Source organism: Aplidium turbinatum, chromosome 15 (assembly GCF_918807975.1).
Source record: "Aplidium turbinatum chromosome 15, kaAplTurb1.1, whole genome shotgun sequence".
NCBI classification, from domain to species: domain Eukaryota; kingdom Metazoa; phylum Chordata; class Ascidiacea; order Aplousobranchia; family Polyclinidae; genus Aplidium; species Aplidium turbinatum.
Window position 1 is genome coordinate 18,340,673 of NC_137486.1, and position 16,593 is coordinate 18,357,265.

The following is a 16,593-nucleotide window of genomic DNA, read 5'->3' on the forward strand; positions in this document are numbered from 1 at the left end:
ATCCCCTGGGGGCTTCTTCGGCTTTGGGACTGCAACCACTAGGGCTCTTCTCCAGATTCTTGGGATGCGCAGGTGACGCAAGCAGCAGGAAAGGAATTCTTTTAACCAGGACCTCATAGAGGGGGCAGCTTGGAGTATTAGTTCCGGGCATAGGTGGCCAAGGCCCTGGGATTTGCCTGGCTTTAGGTGCTGGAGGGCGGAGGCAAATTCTTCTGGGGTAAACTCACCAGAGATGTTGCCCTCGACAGGTGTTGGGACCTTCCAGAGGTCCGTCATTTCCTTGAGGACGGACTTGTCTGATTCACGGTCTCTCGTTCTGTGCACTCCATTTTTCACAAGTTGTGAGGCGATGGCATTTGCTGAAATGGGGCATTGGCGACGAGAGGCACGTGATCTGCCAGTGAGGTTGTTGAGTGTACTTGTTGAGTGTTATTTTTACCCCCCAAAAAACAAGTCACTACGTGACATACAGTAGGCTACTATGACAGAGATCTAAAAAAGTTAGCCAGGCCTCGAAGGGAAAGAACGCAAATTTTGCTATTTATGAGTGGTTACAAATATTTTTTTGTATGCCATAACATAGATTACACGTTGATTTGTAAGCTAAATCTTGTGATAACTTACAAGTATTTCGCATTTTGTCATCTGCAAACTAGTCTATTTTAGAAAGGCAACTTTTAAACTAGCTAACATCAGCACACAGTTTTACTAAGCAAATATAATTTTATCAAATAAACTAAGATGTACCAAGTAAAAATAGCAGTTATTGGGGCTCCTGGAGTTGGAAAGACGTCATTTATTCACCGCATAAGAAAAAGCCAATTTCAATGCAAAGACGTAAGCACAAGGACTGTTTCCGAAAAATCGCGAAGTAGTGCGATTAAGACCGAAGTAGTCAGCAGTGCTGCGGCCTATCGTTTTCCCTGCCGACAGGACGAAAAGCCAAGTCGACTACCACACGAAGTTTCCAGACCTCGACATCATTCGTCAGGTTTCTATGACGATTCGATTGGCAGTCAGCAGTCAAAGCAAAAGAGATTATGTCCGTCATCAAACTGCAGTTTCATGTTTTGTCCATCCACAACCAGCAAACGGGGACCAGAACAAAAACTCGTTGATATAACGTTTTTGGATGTTCCGGCATTTTCTCGATTTCCTCTGAATTCTTTTGAAGAGTGGGAAGAAGATGGGGCTATTGGGGTAAGATCTGCAGATGCCTTCGTCCTTCTCTATGACGTCACAAGTGAAGAGTCGTTCGAGTATGTCCAACAAATTCGTCAGGACATAGTGAAGGTAAGCAAAACATGGACTATCCAATGCTTGATTTACACTTTGAAGTAATTTGTAAGCAAAACTCAAGCCCAGTTGAAATAATTTGTGTGGCCCTGTCATTATGACACGCACTTGATTTCATGTTACTGACTGTGAATAATTAAGCTTACTTATCACTTTTTATCAGGTAAATTCTTTCGAAATAAAAAGAAATTCGGCAAAGTTGTTAGTACGTTGAAAGAGCAAATGCTTAGGAAAAACAGTGCTTTTACATAATAACCTACTGTATTTGTCCCTAACAGATCACATAAAGTTATAACTAGGCTACAGCATAGGCCAGGGGTTCCCAAACTGGGGTACATGTACCCCCAGGGGTACATTTAGACTTTTCAAGGGGTACATTAGATTAAGTATAAGGATATTCATTATTCATTGTTGTTGTTTCCATCAACATGGTTGTGTGAGTCAACATTTTCAGTGCTGCTTGGAATCAAATCAAAAAACAGATCACAGCTCAAAACACCTGAACATGATCTTCGTTGTGCTGTTGCTAATGTTTCACTTCGTATTAATGAGCTTGTTGCTAAAAAGCCGGCTCATCCAACACATTAGCTAGGATCGCTGGGCTTATTCAGCCGATATGTTGTTTGTTTGATTGATTGTAGTGTTTGTTTAACCTTGGATTACATTGTTATGAATAACTTCGTGTGCTTTGATTGGTACAAAATATCATGTATGCAGTCTTCTAATGCAGCTCTACTGTTAATTTGTTGCAATATCTAAACTTTCTAAAGCCAAAAATATGAAAAAATTTTGGGGGTACACGAGCGAATCTATAAATTGACCAAAGGGTACCGATAAACAGAAAGTTTGGGAACCCCTCGCATAGGCTATAAAGATTTTTTTGTGCGTTAAATAATTCGTTTTTTGCAGTCATTCAACAATCAACATTGTGATACTGCATCTCCAAGTCAAAAATGTACTTTTTCCTGGACAAAGTCGAAACCTTCTGAAGTTATGGCAAGTACAGATTCCTTGAAAAAAACTTTTTCAGAAAGGAATACGCTGGGATTGACAAACAATGCAGAAACATCTTTGGCATCCCTCAATAAATTTGGTAAAAGCAAAGGAGGTAGTTCAGCGATAAATAAAAAGGGGCTCCAGGGGTTGCGCACAGCCACATTCATGCATGCCGCTGCTGTAGCTGCAACACATCCAGTTATGGCTGACAAGAACCTGGCAGCCTTTTTCAAGAAACCTGTTATGATCGTAGTTGGGAATAAATGTGACTTATGTGGATTTTCTGAAGCTGCAAGCTGTGAAAAGGCAGTGAACCATGACTCGTGTATTCAGCTACAAAAGTCAGTTTATGATTGTGAAACCCTCGCATCTGAGGCTTCCCAGATTGCTCGAAAGTGCTGGAAATGCAACTATTTTCCCTGCTCAGTCAAGTACGACTGGAACGTGACTCCAATAGTCATGGAGATTCTGCAATCTCTCATAGAGCCAAGAAAGCAGAGACAATCTCACACGCGGAAAAGAATTTTCAAATTTTGTTGGCGATGATTTAAATTTCCTGGCAGAAAATACCAGGACGTAGCCACGGGAGAGGGGTTGAGGGGCAATCGCGCTCCCTCCCAAAAATATATTTTAATACTATGACAACGTTTTAAGACATTGCATTGACATGTTGAATGACGTTTCACAAATGTTTGGCTGCATACAGCTATATTTTTCAACAAACTCTTTCAAACATTAAAATATTTTCCCCCCAAACAATTGTTTTCTCCCCATAAAATTTTCTTTCCAGTTATGTCACTGAAAAATATGCAATGCATTGCATACATCAATCAGTTTTAAAAATATTGTTGACACTTCGAACTCATTGTTCTTATGGATACGTATTAAATATCATATGATCAGTTTCAGCCACCGCGTTGCTCTCTGGGGAAGCGCAGTGGTGGGTTGCCCTTCTACATGAAAGAATGTTTGAATATCACGTTACGTCATAGGTGAAAGAACCACCAAACTGAGTTATATAAGTCGACCGCGTTCGGACGTGAAATAGGATTGGATTGGTTTTTGGATAGCCACTTGAACGCTGTGTAAGACCGAGAAGGCAATTGGTAATCAAGATGTGTATTTCGAAATTTACTGCAAAAAATATAATAAACAAATAAGAAAATGAATGGCAACATTCGTTCGAACAACAAAGATAAGCAGTTTGAAGATCGCTGACGTTTCATACTGTATGGGGTGGTTCCTCGTCCCAGCTAGCAAGAGCCGTTTTTACAAAGTTACATTGTCTAGCGACGTTGAAACGATGTAAAAATGCCATTTTCTGCCGATTCTAAAGCGACTATGTTACATTGATTCAACGTCTGCAGACGAATGCAAAAACGAAGGTTTTGCTGTCTGAGGAATAGTCGAAAACAAAGTGAGGGCGAAACTTTTTCACTCAAAACAGTTGGGCTCATAAACTAAGGCCGACCTCGTTACCAAAGACTGCAGTGATTCAAAGAAATGCCATTACGTGGTTACTAGTGTTCAAGTTAAAGCTTTTTGTCACTCTGCTTCGTGAATGTTAAAAAATTATTAGATGTTGAAACTATGTAAAAATAGCAACTTTGTTGGACATAGCAAGTTGTGATTGGCAGCTTCGAACGAACAGACGATATGTCGCTTGTGAGGTGATGGTGGTAGACACAACAACGTTGATGGGCAATGCTTACTCAGTTGGTAAGCGTGGTCATTTTTACATTGACTCAACGTTGGCAGATGTAAGCAACGCTCATCTTCTAGCCAACATTACATAAAGCTTTGTATTGATTTGTTGTTCTTGTAAACTTTGATAATTTTCACTAGTCCAGTCAGAAAATCAGTCCTTTTCTACGCCAATTCAACGTCTGCAGTCTAATTTGCTGACTGGGGATGTCAACTGAGCAGAGATCGTGGATCTTGAAATGTGTGATGTACCAGACAGCAAAATCTATCATTTTTACATTGATTCAATCTCTGCAGATGTTGAATCAATGTAAAAACGACGAATTTTGCTGCCTAAGGTAGGTGACAGTGCACAAGAAGCGACATTGATTAAGAAAGTGTAAAACTTTTCATAACATGACGTAATGTTCACGAGTTTGTGATAAAAGAAAAAGCATCATGTCACTGAATACTGACAGAGAACCCAAGCAAATAAAAACGTCATTTGCGTAACGTCAACAACGTCACGCTGTCACGTGACAACGCAAAGAGCAGCATGCCATGAAGATAAGATGACGATATTTTAAAAAACCAACAATTTAAAAATTTTAGTAATAAAATGTTGAATTAACTTCGTATCAGGGGTCACCAAACTATTTTCTCTGAGGGCCATAGTTTGGTGACCCCGGGTATAAGTCAAACGTTTGGCGAGGGTAAACTGTTGGGGTAAACTTGTCCCTGAATTTTAACCCAACAAAGATTAAAAAAGAATGCGAAGGGAATATTATAAAGCTTCTCTGATTAATTTCAATCAATCTGGCATCAACCGATAGATGTAACAATATGATATCACAACGAAAACCATTCAATTAGAAAAACTGGATAAAATGTGGTAGGGAATTTCGCGAACAAAAACAAGTGCTTTGTGACGTCGACATCGCGAGACCATGACGTCACGCTGCTACGTCATGCGAGCAAACCCGCTGTTGGTGAATTCACGCTTGCGATGACAAAATGGTAACGGAATACATATTCGAGTAAAAGTTTCGTACAAAAGAAATAAAATCACGATAATTTGAGCATTACACACTGTCTGCTTTGTAAAGCGCTGAGAAGCAACTTATACCTGCGCTGGATACAGCGCTATATAAAACAAACATTGGTTCCGTCAGACGTAAACATTGCAAAGATCTCAGACGTAAACATTGCAAGTAAAAAGAAAACTCCAGTTTGAATCGAAAACGATTCGAAAGTGAAAGATTAAAAATGAAACGGAATCCACCTGCCGACACCAAGTAGAAACCGAATTAAGTACATTTTAAATTATACTGAAACTTGATGCAGTAAAGTTCTAGATGCCTTTCCATAAAAGCAAAGCAATTGAAAGCGACCATAGCGCAGATATGAGTAGATCCCTGCGTGAACAGCCAGTTTTGTTCAATCGATTCATAAAAATGTCGAGAATTTTCAGCTTGAGCAAAACAGTCGCGATCTATGTTTAAAACAGTATCTTTCGATTTGTTAAAGTTTTCAGAGCCAGTTTAAGTCTTCTCTCCAAGCTGGTATTGCGTGATGCCAATGATATCTGTTGCTTGCATTGCTAAACAAAGTTTGAAGGTGTTCTGTTTCTCTGGCTTGGCAAAGAATCAGCTTCATAATTTCATGTCACATGCTTCGCTTCCCATTCAATCTCCCCTCTCTTTCCATAACGTAAAGGCCACAAACAACGTTATAAGTGATTCGTTGGTGCCCAGATATCAAAATCCGCCATTTTTACATTAATTCAAAGTCTGCAAACGCTGAATTAATGTAAAAATGACGGATTTTTTTGGCAGGGCAGTGTCAGACTGTAGACGCAGAATGCAAGTTAGAATACGTTTTATGAAAACAAGACATAGAGGTGCTGTCGACACAGACGAATTGTGTGATGAGGAATAAATAAAAGCAAATGATGAAAAGTTTGATCTGTTCATTTCATGAGTGGCATTCGTGATGCAAAAGGTCCGCCGTGAAACCGTTTAAGTTCTGTTTGAGGGTTGAGAGATTGAAATAAAACTTTAAACATGCAACTTGTTCAAGTTGCAGACGACGCTCTGTTTTCTGATTGGATCCTTGTCGTCAAGGTAACCAGCTCTTTCTCAGCTTTGGCAATGTCATAGGCATTTTTGATTATTTCTTCCGTCACCTGAAAACGACGTACTGAGAATTACTTTTTGCAAAACGACACTAAATAAGATGCTTAAAGAACAAGTAGTAAGTGTCTTTGGCTCCAGGAGTGGTAGGTCTGGACCCGGTACACAGGAAATTTATAACGTGAAATAACAGAGAGGCCCATTTTCATCTGGATAGCAAACGAAACACAATCGATTTGCTTGGTAGCAAACGACTGCCTACCAGCAAAACACTCCATCTTTGCATTGATTCTTCGCCTGCTGACATTGAATTAATGCAAAAAAAGAGAGATTTGGTGACTGCGTGAAATCACCTTAAAAACTTCTATAAAGTCAGGCGGTAAATTAATGCAACATGTCGGCACGAAACAAAATTGTCGCAGACCGTATGGAGATTTTATTTATGATACCATAACAACGCATCTAAGCTAGTTTAATCATTATTCAGTTTACACGAGGGTCTTAAAGTGGCTTCATGGAACCAGTGTAGAAGGTTTGAAATGCGTTTGTGCAATAAACAAAAAGACAAACCTGTTTTGAATTGACAGCCAATCCAAGTTCAGTAACTTCCTGGCATCGGTCACGGAGCCGTTTGGCGCCGGCACCTAGCCTGGATATGATTGCTGACATTTCTTCGTCCTTTGTGCACTGCGGGATATGAAAGAAACAAATTATCTTTGCTTTCAAAACAATCTTGATTCTGGTTCAAGACTAGGTGTTGCTCATTAAGACAAGGAGGCTTAAAGAAAGGCTTAAACAAGAATTTAAGGCAAGCCTTTCTTAAACAGTTGTTGATTGAGGAACGACGGGATTTCAATCGATTTGTTTCCTCAGGTCACTAGCTCGCCGGTTAAAGACAGTGCAGAAAATCAAAGCGTCACTCTTCGCAATTCAAAGCAAAAAAACTCCACATCTATCCATAGTGTGACAGTTTATTGAGCTTGGATTGCAACAAGCCTGCTGCATTGTGAGGTAACAAACCCACCTTGCACTTTAAGAGTTCAAGGTTCAACAAGCAAAGAAATCAATTTCTATAAGTGTCAACTGAAGATTAATTGGATTTTAGCAATGCAGTTGTTCTTAGATCAGTTACCAGATCGATATTGGTCACTTCTACAAATGTAAATCTAAAATCCGACATGAAATAACAGCTTCGGAAAGAAAAGCAACTTACTGCCGGAAAAAGAGCAACTATTTCCCGCACAGCGATGAAGATATTCTCCGAGCACTTTAAATAGCTGTCGATTTTACTTTTTTGAGCAGCTTGAAGGAGATTCTGGATGTTTTTTGTAACCTGAAAAAAAAAGAAGAAGAAATTACAGAACTCGAAACTTGTTATGTTTGATGAAAGATAGTAAAGATTGTTTCTAGAGCAATAACTTTTATATTTTCTATCCCACATTTACGTTAAGTTCATCGTCTGCAACCGTTGAACCAACGTGGAATAGAAGGCTTTGCTAGCTCGATAAATTAATCACACAATCTCTGGTCTATGACATTTTCAGTCATTTTCTACTAAACGCGATGTCTTTACACCACTTCCCAGACAGCAATCCAGCAGTTTATTTCACATTGATTCAACGTATGAAGAGTTTTGAATATAAAACCGTCTCAAAAGAACAGAATTGCTGGCTGGGTTCTTCGTGACCCAATTTAGGTCTTCGAGAGCAATTCATCCTTAAACTTACCGTTTCCGTTTTCCGAATCACTTCATCTGCTGTTGGAAGCTGCTTGGTACTATCTGGGACATGTTCTGCATCCCCACCAGCTTCGGGATCAGGAGGAAGGGTTGGGGGAAGAGGAGAGGAAGGATGAGATTGGAGATTTTCCATCACTACATTGTTGTTGTTGGAAATGTTATGGATACACTTCTGCGCTCTGCATCAAATATTTACAATAAATAATGAAAGAGAATATCCTCCGCTGATTCAGCATCAATCTCCTCATTCAGACTTTGATAAGGAGATTCGCGGTGTGAACCTCAGCAAGTTTCAAATCTAAAACAGGATCCAAAACATTGAACACAAGCGCACAACAACCAACCAAACCCTTACGAACTATGAGGATTGAGGATGCTCACGTTTTGTCAGTTGAACCATCGACCGATCCGCAGCTTTGCTTCTGTGGAATATCCTGCCCTGAGGCGACATTGTTGTCATACTCACTCGCCACGCTGTTGTGCGAGCTTCCGTTCTGGATCGGATGAGGGGAATTTTCCGGTACTGCGTTCGTCTCCTAAGGAGCAAGTTTGCGCTAGTTTTGAAATGAACACGTCACTAGTTTTGATATAGAGAAAAATACAATCATCACTGACAACAGCGGTATGTTTGCTGCAGAGAAAAAGCGATCTACCTGGCGACCTGGCGTCTGTACAAAGCTCAGTACTCACTGTAAAACTGCGAGCAATGTGTTCGCTCGTCGTCGTCTAAGCTTGTGGAGTTGAAAATTTATCGTTTTGCCATTTTAGGTTGTCGATATTTAACGTACAACAGTGAGAGGCTGCTAAAGCCAATCTCTGGCCCATCATTCAATTGGTGTCATGCCAGTGAAGGTGAAGAAATGGACACCTATCCCGTGGGGTTAAAAACAACTTCGTATCTTTACCTGGTGCCCGAATGACCCATGGGAGGGAATGTTTGGGACAGCACCACCAGGCATTGTTCTTCTTCTCAGCTGGACATCAACGGATGCGAGAGATGGAGCATCACCTGATTAAAGAGACGGAGTCAAACTGACACGAATTGAGACAGTTCTAGTTTGATTGGTCTAAAATTTAGAACATGATATTTCAACTGCATTTTGTTAGTTTTCATATTCCGATTTACGCTTTCTGATGTTAAAACAACGTCCACCCAACCTGGTTTTTTTTTTGGTCATTTATCGGTCATTGACCGAATTTTTAGCAAAATGTCCGAAAAAAATATAGTCAATTCGGTCAAAATGTCCGAAAAAATATACATATAGTCGATTCGGTCAACGTTTCTCAGCGAAACTTAATGTTGTAGCTAGTCAGGAAGTGCAAATTTTGGTTTGTATCAACTACTTAAAAGGAAATATTTTCATCAGAAAAAATGACCGAAATAAATAAAAAATGACCAAATTTTTTCAAGTCATTTTGGACAAATGACCGAAAAGTCTCAGCGAAAAAAAAAAACAGCACCCAACACTCAGAAAATTTGCAAAATGTCGTGTGATAGAAAAAATTTGCACGTAGACTTACACGAGTTATTTGAGTTAACCGAAGATGTGTTCTGGAGCAGGCTGTTCGTGCTGCCGCTGCGGGGGCTCAAGTTGGAGTGGGGAGGTATTGAGGAAGCGCTTCCAACAGCGGATTGATCCCCAAGTGCTGGTGGCTGTTTCAGCTTCAACAATTCGTGGTTGTGTTTGGCAAGATTCGTTACCTGGAATAATGCCGTTGCTGTAACTCCATGCTGGACGGGACAGAGACAGTCGTTAAAACTCCAACTGAAGATCAGGCTTATAGTAGTTAGACTGTGTGAACGAAGGAACATTTTTATACTAACACGCAGACAAAGTCCAGCAACAATACGTCATTCACCATGAGAAAAATGTTTGCAAACGTTTTCGGCTATAAATCTAGCCCTTGTCAACCATCTGAAAGCTAATTTACACTGCATTGAAATAAGAAAAGATATAACTAAATTACCTTATGAACTCTTTTTACCAAAATTGTATACAAATTAACTTAGTTGTAGTTCATTTCGCCTTACAGAAAATGAATTGAATCTAGACTAACTTTATGGGAAAGATCTCGATTTATTTCGGTCAATTTATTCAGCTCTACGTCTCTTTCAACAAGCTTCTTCTTGAGGGCGATGAACTCATGAAAAGGGACGCTGGATCCTGCAGCCACTGGTGGAGCTGTGATGCAATACAAGGTAGGAATGAAAACCGTTTAGGATGCGGGGATGACACTTTTCTGGAGCTCGACAAGACTTTAACTTACCTGCAGAATTTTCAATTGATTGATAATCAAGACTGCCATCTGGCGGCAAGTCGTAAATAGGATCTTCTTCATCCTTCGTTTGCTGAGCATTGACCAAACCGGTAAAACCTATATAACATTAAGAAATGAAGTTTCTTTCGTCTGTGACACAACAGAAAACTTATGGGTTTCTACAAATTGATCAAAAGATTAAAACATAACCAACGTATTGAAAACAAACAAAATAATTGAGTGTACAGCACATATATCATCAAAACACAGCGACCGCCTGTGTTGTTTCATGTATTCTAAGAAGCCAGGACAGGTATAGACTATTTTGTGTTGTAGTAGCGTACATACGTACCGCGGAAAGTGATTCGAAAATCAGTGAAAAGTAACTTGTAAAATCAGTAAGAACATCACCAAGTTCAAATAACTGCAGAAGGCAGTATCATATTTTTAGGAGCACTTGGATTACATGCAACGAAACAGTAAACAGCTACACAGAGTAGATGCATCTGATCAAACCGCACCGTTGCCAAGCGTTTGCCTTCTTATAATGTCGTAAAGTATATCGGTGATGAGGACGGCGAACTCCTGCTGGCCGAACCGCGCTAGCTTCTGTCGGCCTTGGTTCCTGCAAAAATAAACAACGCTGTCTGAGAAATACAGACTTTCCAAGTCTCCAATAGTCTATGGATGCTAGTGAAGTCACCATATGGTCGAAAGCGCTGCAAGTGCCAACGCTGTCGAACAGTAAGCTCTCGGCTAGTTGAGTTGCATCATTTCTATGTCTGGTGACGTTGAAAACAAAGAGAATCCATCAACTAAGTTGGCAGTGTGAACATGCCATTGTGGTGCAAGGAAGACCAAGAAAACATGGAAAAGGTCAGTTGAGGAGGAAAGCAGCAAGGTCGGCTCACAAGACGCTTTGGACAGTTCACTGAAGAGGCAGGGTGGGAAGGCGATTTGGGAATGTCGAGGTGGATCCGGCCACCCTTGGTACCGGAGGCCAGATTTATGATAAAAAAACTAGACATACATCGCTTCATTTTGAAAAATTGGAATGGTGAGTTATGTTTTAAACAAAAGTGCAAGTTCGCTCACAGTAAAACACGCTCATACATTTTTAAACGAGATTGCACACAATAAGAAAAAACGTTTTTGCCGTATGTTGTCGATATTTTCCCGGACTACACCAGGAGGCTACGACAGAGCAGTTTTTTTCGATCTCAACGTCCAAGACACGCAGACTTACTGCTGCTTTTTGACACATATGTATCTAAGGAGGTGGTGGTGGATTGAAAGCAGATATACAAAACAGACATATTAAAAATACGTTAAAAAATGAAAATCATCCGTTTTACTTACCTGGTGGTGGAATATTCAGGGTTAACGGTAAGGAAAGGGACAGCCACGTGATCGGCTGTGGGGGGTAACTTGCCCCCCGAGTGTTTCATCTCCTGCCAAATCTTTTCGTTCTCGCGTCGATCAACTTCATCGTAAACGTCCATGGCTAACTCTTCGAAAATCTGGTTGCTCAGCTGGAAGAAAACGCTTCCGTGTCAGTCTAATCAAAATAGCAACAGCCCAGACAGCAAATCAACCGTTTTTCACATTGACAGACGTTGAATCAATGTAAAAAACGGTTGATTTGCTGTCTGGAAATAGACCCTATTTCTATCAGTTCAGGTTACATCTTAGCTACGTAATTTTTCGGTAAGTCAACGCTTGTTTGCGGAAGTTTAGACAATACGTACTATTACTCACCGCCTGCAATCGCTTCCTTCCATCCAAGCCTACCCCGTTGTCACGTGACTTGGGCATCGCGTAATGATTGTTTTGCTTGTGATCTTAAAATAAATCGAATAGGTCATGAAAGTGTGAAGACTGTGCTAAACTTGACCACAATTGATGGTCTGCTTGGACAATACAGCGGATATAGGAATAGTGAATTAGCACAAAAATCCACGAGACAAATACCATAATGAAATACTTTAAAAAAGTGCTTCCAACAATTTACGAGCTTCTAAGAATTCTTAACAATTTACTGATCTAGCATCATTTCGCATTCGAAATCTTGGTCCATGTCATATGTTACAAGGTAACTAATTATTCGAATGATCAAAAGCACAAACCCTTTTCACCTGGTTTTAACCCCCACACAAAGTTTGAAAGCTTATCCGACAACTCGTACTGAAGTTCGACCAGCCTGTCTGCAAGATCGTTGTGTCCTTCACGACGAGCCAGGTCTTCAGGAGTTAACCGGTTGGCATCCTGGGCTGCAGGGTCGGCCCCGTACGTGACAAGAAGCTCGACTTGCAGTGGCTGACCAGCCTTGGCAGCGACATGCAACGGTGTGTTGCCTTTCTCCTGTTGGTGAACAAGAATTTTGTTGTAATCACATACCAAAGGGCCAGGTAGGCACCCTTTCATTACAAATCGCACATATTTCTAGACAGCAAAGCAGTCATTGCTTTACATTGATTCAACGCCTGCAGACGTTGAATCAATGTAAAATATAAATGATTTTCTGTTTGAGTATTGGAGACAATAAACCAGAATCATCCCCAGATGACGGCGTCGAAGTCTATGATCGATCTTCTAACACCTTGAAAACAAACACAGACGCTGTTGAAACAGCGAACTCCAGAGAGACGATCTGTTTGACTTATTGCCAAGCACAAAGTAGAAAGTCAAACGGGTCCAATATTGTAAAAAACTTGCAAGTTTGTTTCATCTGACAACGTCGCATCTACGTAAAAGTATCTCTTTCTTTCTTCAAAAAGTAGCAACCGACCGCTACCTTAATGATAAGCAAACAATCTCGATTTGTATCACGTTCATCACAGTTGGCAACTGTTGCATTTCAATGTCATTTAAACGTTGTCAGAAATCGAAATTATGAGTAATGACGGTGAAATATTGAAACCACATAAGGAGGCCGGGCAGAACACTCATGGAAGAGCCTTATGCTTTTCAATGAAAGAAGTAAGAACAATACACAAACATGACGTCATAACACCAACTGCTGACGTGTTCATGACGCCACATCCCAGCCAGCAAACCAGTCCTTTTTTACATTGATTCAACGTACGCAGACGTTGAATCAATGTAAAAAAGACTGTATTACTGCCTATATTGCGTCGTAGTCACGTCGTCGTTTCAAAGCAAAAGCTCCCAACACACGACCACAAAGACAAACCTTTAAGAAAAATGGCCTACCTTATAAGCACCTTCTGAAGGGTCTGCTAATATTCGGTGAGTCCGATTCGGTGAGTTCGATTCGGTGAGTTCCTAACCTCTAACCCCAAACCCCTGACCCTAAAACGGCAATGATATTTAGGCTACGGTACTCAATAATTAAAAAAAAAAATTGAAAAAATCCCCCGTTAAGGGATCGGACTCACCGAATAGGACTCACCGAAATGGGCCATTCCGCCTTCTGAAGGAGAAACAGGCTGATAAAGTTACTGTGATTATGGTGATTTCATGTAGGTGTTTTATAATGAAGTAATTAGATAACAACACGATGAACCTCAATATTTTCCATTCAGGGATTACCACGTTCACCTGGCATCTAATGGGAAGTATTGTAAATCACCCGAACTAACACCTCGAAGTCAATGACGACTGATCGAATAAATGTAAAAATAAATGTAATAATATGTTGATAGTTTAACGCATACATAAATCAGAAGGTACATTCTTACCGTATGAAAGAAGTTTGGATTTGCGCCAAGAGAAAGCAGCCGCAAGCTGGTGTCAAGGTTGGCAGTGCGAACACTCGAATGAAGCTGCTTGCCGATGTCGCCGTCAGCACGACGAGGACGATGGAGGAAGACAAGTTGCTCGTACTTCGCGCGAATGAAATCGTTCTTCGTCGAGCTGTGCAATACGCTTCATTAAAACCAGGGTTTTTGGCGGAAATATAATTTTTTACACGCCGAATTAACGCAATATTAAAAATCCAATGTATCATCATCAAATTAACGCACAGTTTCTTATTCGAAAATGGCTGAAGAGGAAATTTTTCTCTTTAGAACATGTGTTGCAAAAATAAGAAAAAAGTTGAAGGACACTTGGTTTGAACAACAGGACCAAACATGAAAGTTGAACAGAAAAATCTGATACATTCTTTTTCTTCTCTCGTATCGTTGCTTACCAAAGCAATCGTCGGTTATTTACTACCTGGTGTCAGTCATTGTCAATGAAGACCACACCATAGGGCGGTCTGCACAGAGAACAACTTTGATGTCCTGCCATCTGCCCTCACCGCACTCACAAGTTATACTCTCCGCACGACACCACTGAACTTTACTATAACATCCATCCAAGACTGCCAAAAAGCCCTGTGCAGAGCATACATTGGATTTCTTGAACAAAGTCGTTGAGTTTCTGTACAGGAAAGTGTTTTTTTCATATCTGATTGCATGTAACAGATGAGCGGGATTTTGGGTTTTACGTCTTAGTGAGAAGATTGATAGTAAACAATTTTTAAAACCTTACATACGATCATAAAAACATGTCAGGAATAATAAGAGTGCAACAATCTACACAATTAACAATGCGACTTGAAATAGGTGACAAATCGAAATGTAAAACATACTGGACTGGATCGCTTGCATTTGGCTTCCTCTTCCCGCCCCTCATTTGTGCCGGATCAAGCAGGGAATGCTCCCATATGGAATTAGCACTAACCAGAGCAAGCTGATGCACCATGTTCAGTTGGTTTTGATGCCACATGCTGCGATGCAAATGCTTGACCTGAACAACTTCAACATATTAAAACTAATGCCCATTATTAATATGTTTATTGCAAAATGCGCAACACCAATTCTGCAACATACTCAAAAGAATAGCCTATTTCTTTTGTAAAATATTTTAAATTGGCTGTGGATATCAAAGCATGCTGTCATACAAACAGCACAAAAACTACCTTTGCACATATAATAAACAACAATAAACCAAAGATCATGCAAATCAATTGGATACTTGAAGTCACATCTATTTAGTAAAAAAAAACAATATATATATTTAACCTTTCCAAACTCATTTGCAGGTGCTGAATGATTGCATTTGAGCAGAGCTGCCCTTTCCTCAAGTGATTGGTTTAATTTATATTTTAAGCTTTAAATCTTGTTGTAATTCACCAGCAGCTTTAAGCTGAGTACGAAAAAAAAATACTTTCTTAAAGGTAAGCACTAAGCAGTGATAATAATTTGACAGATGTTAAGTTCTTCTGTGCATCATGGCATTATTAAAACATACCCAAATTAAAGGTTACGCTTCATCGGGAATCTTGTTATACCCAATTACATGTAGCTTGTGCTGCTGGCACATATACCTTTATCTCAGGCACATTGAAGTGAGTTAGATTTTTTTAACATGTATATGGTCCAATAAATAGGAAAACACATAACTATTGGCCGCTGCTGCCTCACCTGTGATATATGGCGACCCATGTTTCTGTGCACACCTGCACAATCATTGCATATGTACACTCCATGATTCACAGATGTCCATGATGGGTCTATAATGTATTGCACATATATAGGCTACACATATAGGAATGTACCGTAAAAGCAGAAATTCAGGTGTGACATTGACATATATAATTATATATATATCCATAATTTAAAAAGTAGTCACAGATATAACAGTTCAAAAAAGTAATGCACAAACTATAATATGTATATAACTTACCAGGTGTACTGCAGTCAGCACATACTTCGGTAGTTGTACGTAATTTGAGTTTTGACATCTGCCTGTTTCCCTGACAGGTTGTATCAAGCAGAAAAATTCATAATTATAAATAAACTTATGATCAATTTTATGCTGTGGAATACACATTGCAGGAAATCATTAACTGCAATCTGGTTTTTTTTTTCGGTCATTGACCGATTTTTTAGCAAAATGTCCAAAAAAAAATATAGTCAATTCGGTCAAAATGTCTGAAAAAAAATATATATGACCAAAAATGACCGAAATAAACAAAATTGACCGAATTTTTTCAAGCCATTTCGGACAAATGACCGAAAAGTCTCAGCGAAAAAAAACCCAGACTGCAATTCTAAAATCATCCAGCTCCAGCAATATTGACTTAGTCTTACTGAAATTTGAAAAGACAAGATAGACATCGACAAAATACATGTATAATATAGTTGCATAGGCGTCGATTTTTTCTTAGAAGAGAGGAATTCTGGGTGGGCGAAAGTTTTCAAACAGATTTCATTGAATGTGTAATTGTGTATGTTCGCAAATTTACAATGGTTAGTCTTTCTCACAAAGACTTGTGCTAGACGTGGCTTCTTCAGCGTTATCATCTCGACACCTTTTGGAAACTGGTTTTAAGAATGCGCGAATAGATGTTTGAGTTTGCTTCATGTTTAACTTTTTAATAATGAAATGACAACATCACGCGGTGCCCCAATTTATACCCAGCAACAAGTTTGTAAGGAAAGATTTGTAAAAAGCGATTGTTTCAGTACGTTTAGTTTG

At 39.7% G+C, this 16,593-nt stretch overlaps 1 protein-coding gene across 1 annotated transcript; it reads right to left on the reverse strand.

Moving 5' to 3' along the window:
* Positions 1–3,401: 3,401 nt before the first annotated feature.
* Positions 3,402–15,918, reverse strand: LOC145784118 (ARF GTPase-activating protein GIT2-like). Its single transcript, XM_082595874.1, has 17 exons — positions 15,799–15,918; positions 15,537–15,625; positions 14,702–14,859; positions 13,806–13,980; positions 12,240–12,465; positions 11,863–11,945; positions 11,464–11,636; positions 10,626–10,729; positions 10,114–10,221; positions 9,904–10,028; positions 9,367–9,547; positions 8,751–8,854; positions 8,227–8,381; positions 7,835–8,024; positions 7,321–7,440; positions 6,678–6,794; positions 3,402–6,160 (listed from the first exon to the last, which is right to left on the reverse strand). Exons 1-17 carry the CDS (start codon positions 15,854–15,856, stop codon positions 6,050–6,052), a joined length of 2,277 nt encoding a protein of 758 aa, XP_082452000.1. The 5' UTR covers positions 15,857–15,918; the 3' UTR covers positions 3,402–6,049.
* Positions 15,919–16,593: the final 675 nt, after the last annotated feature.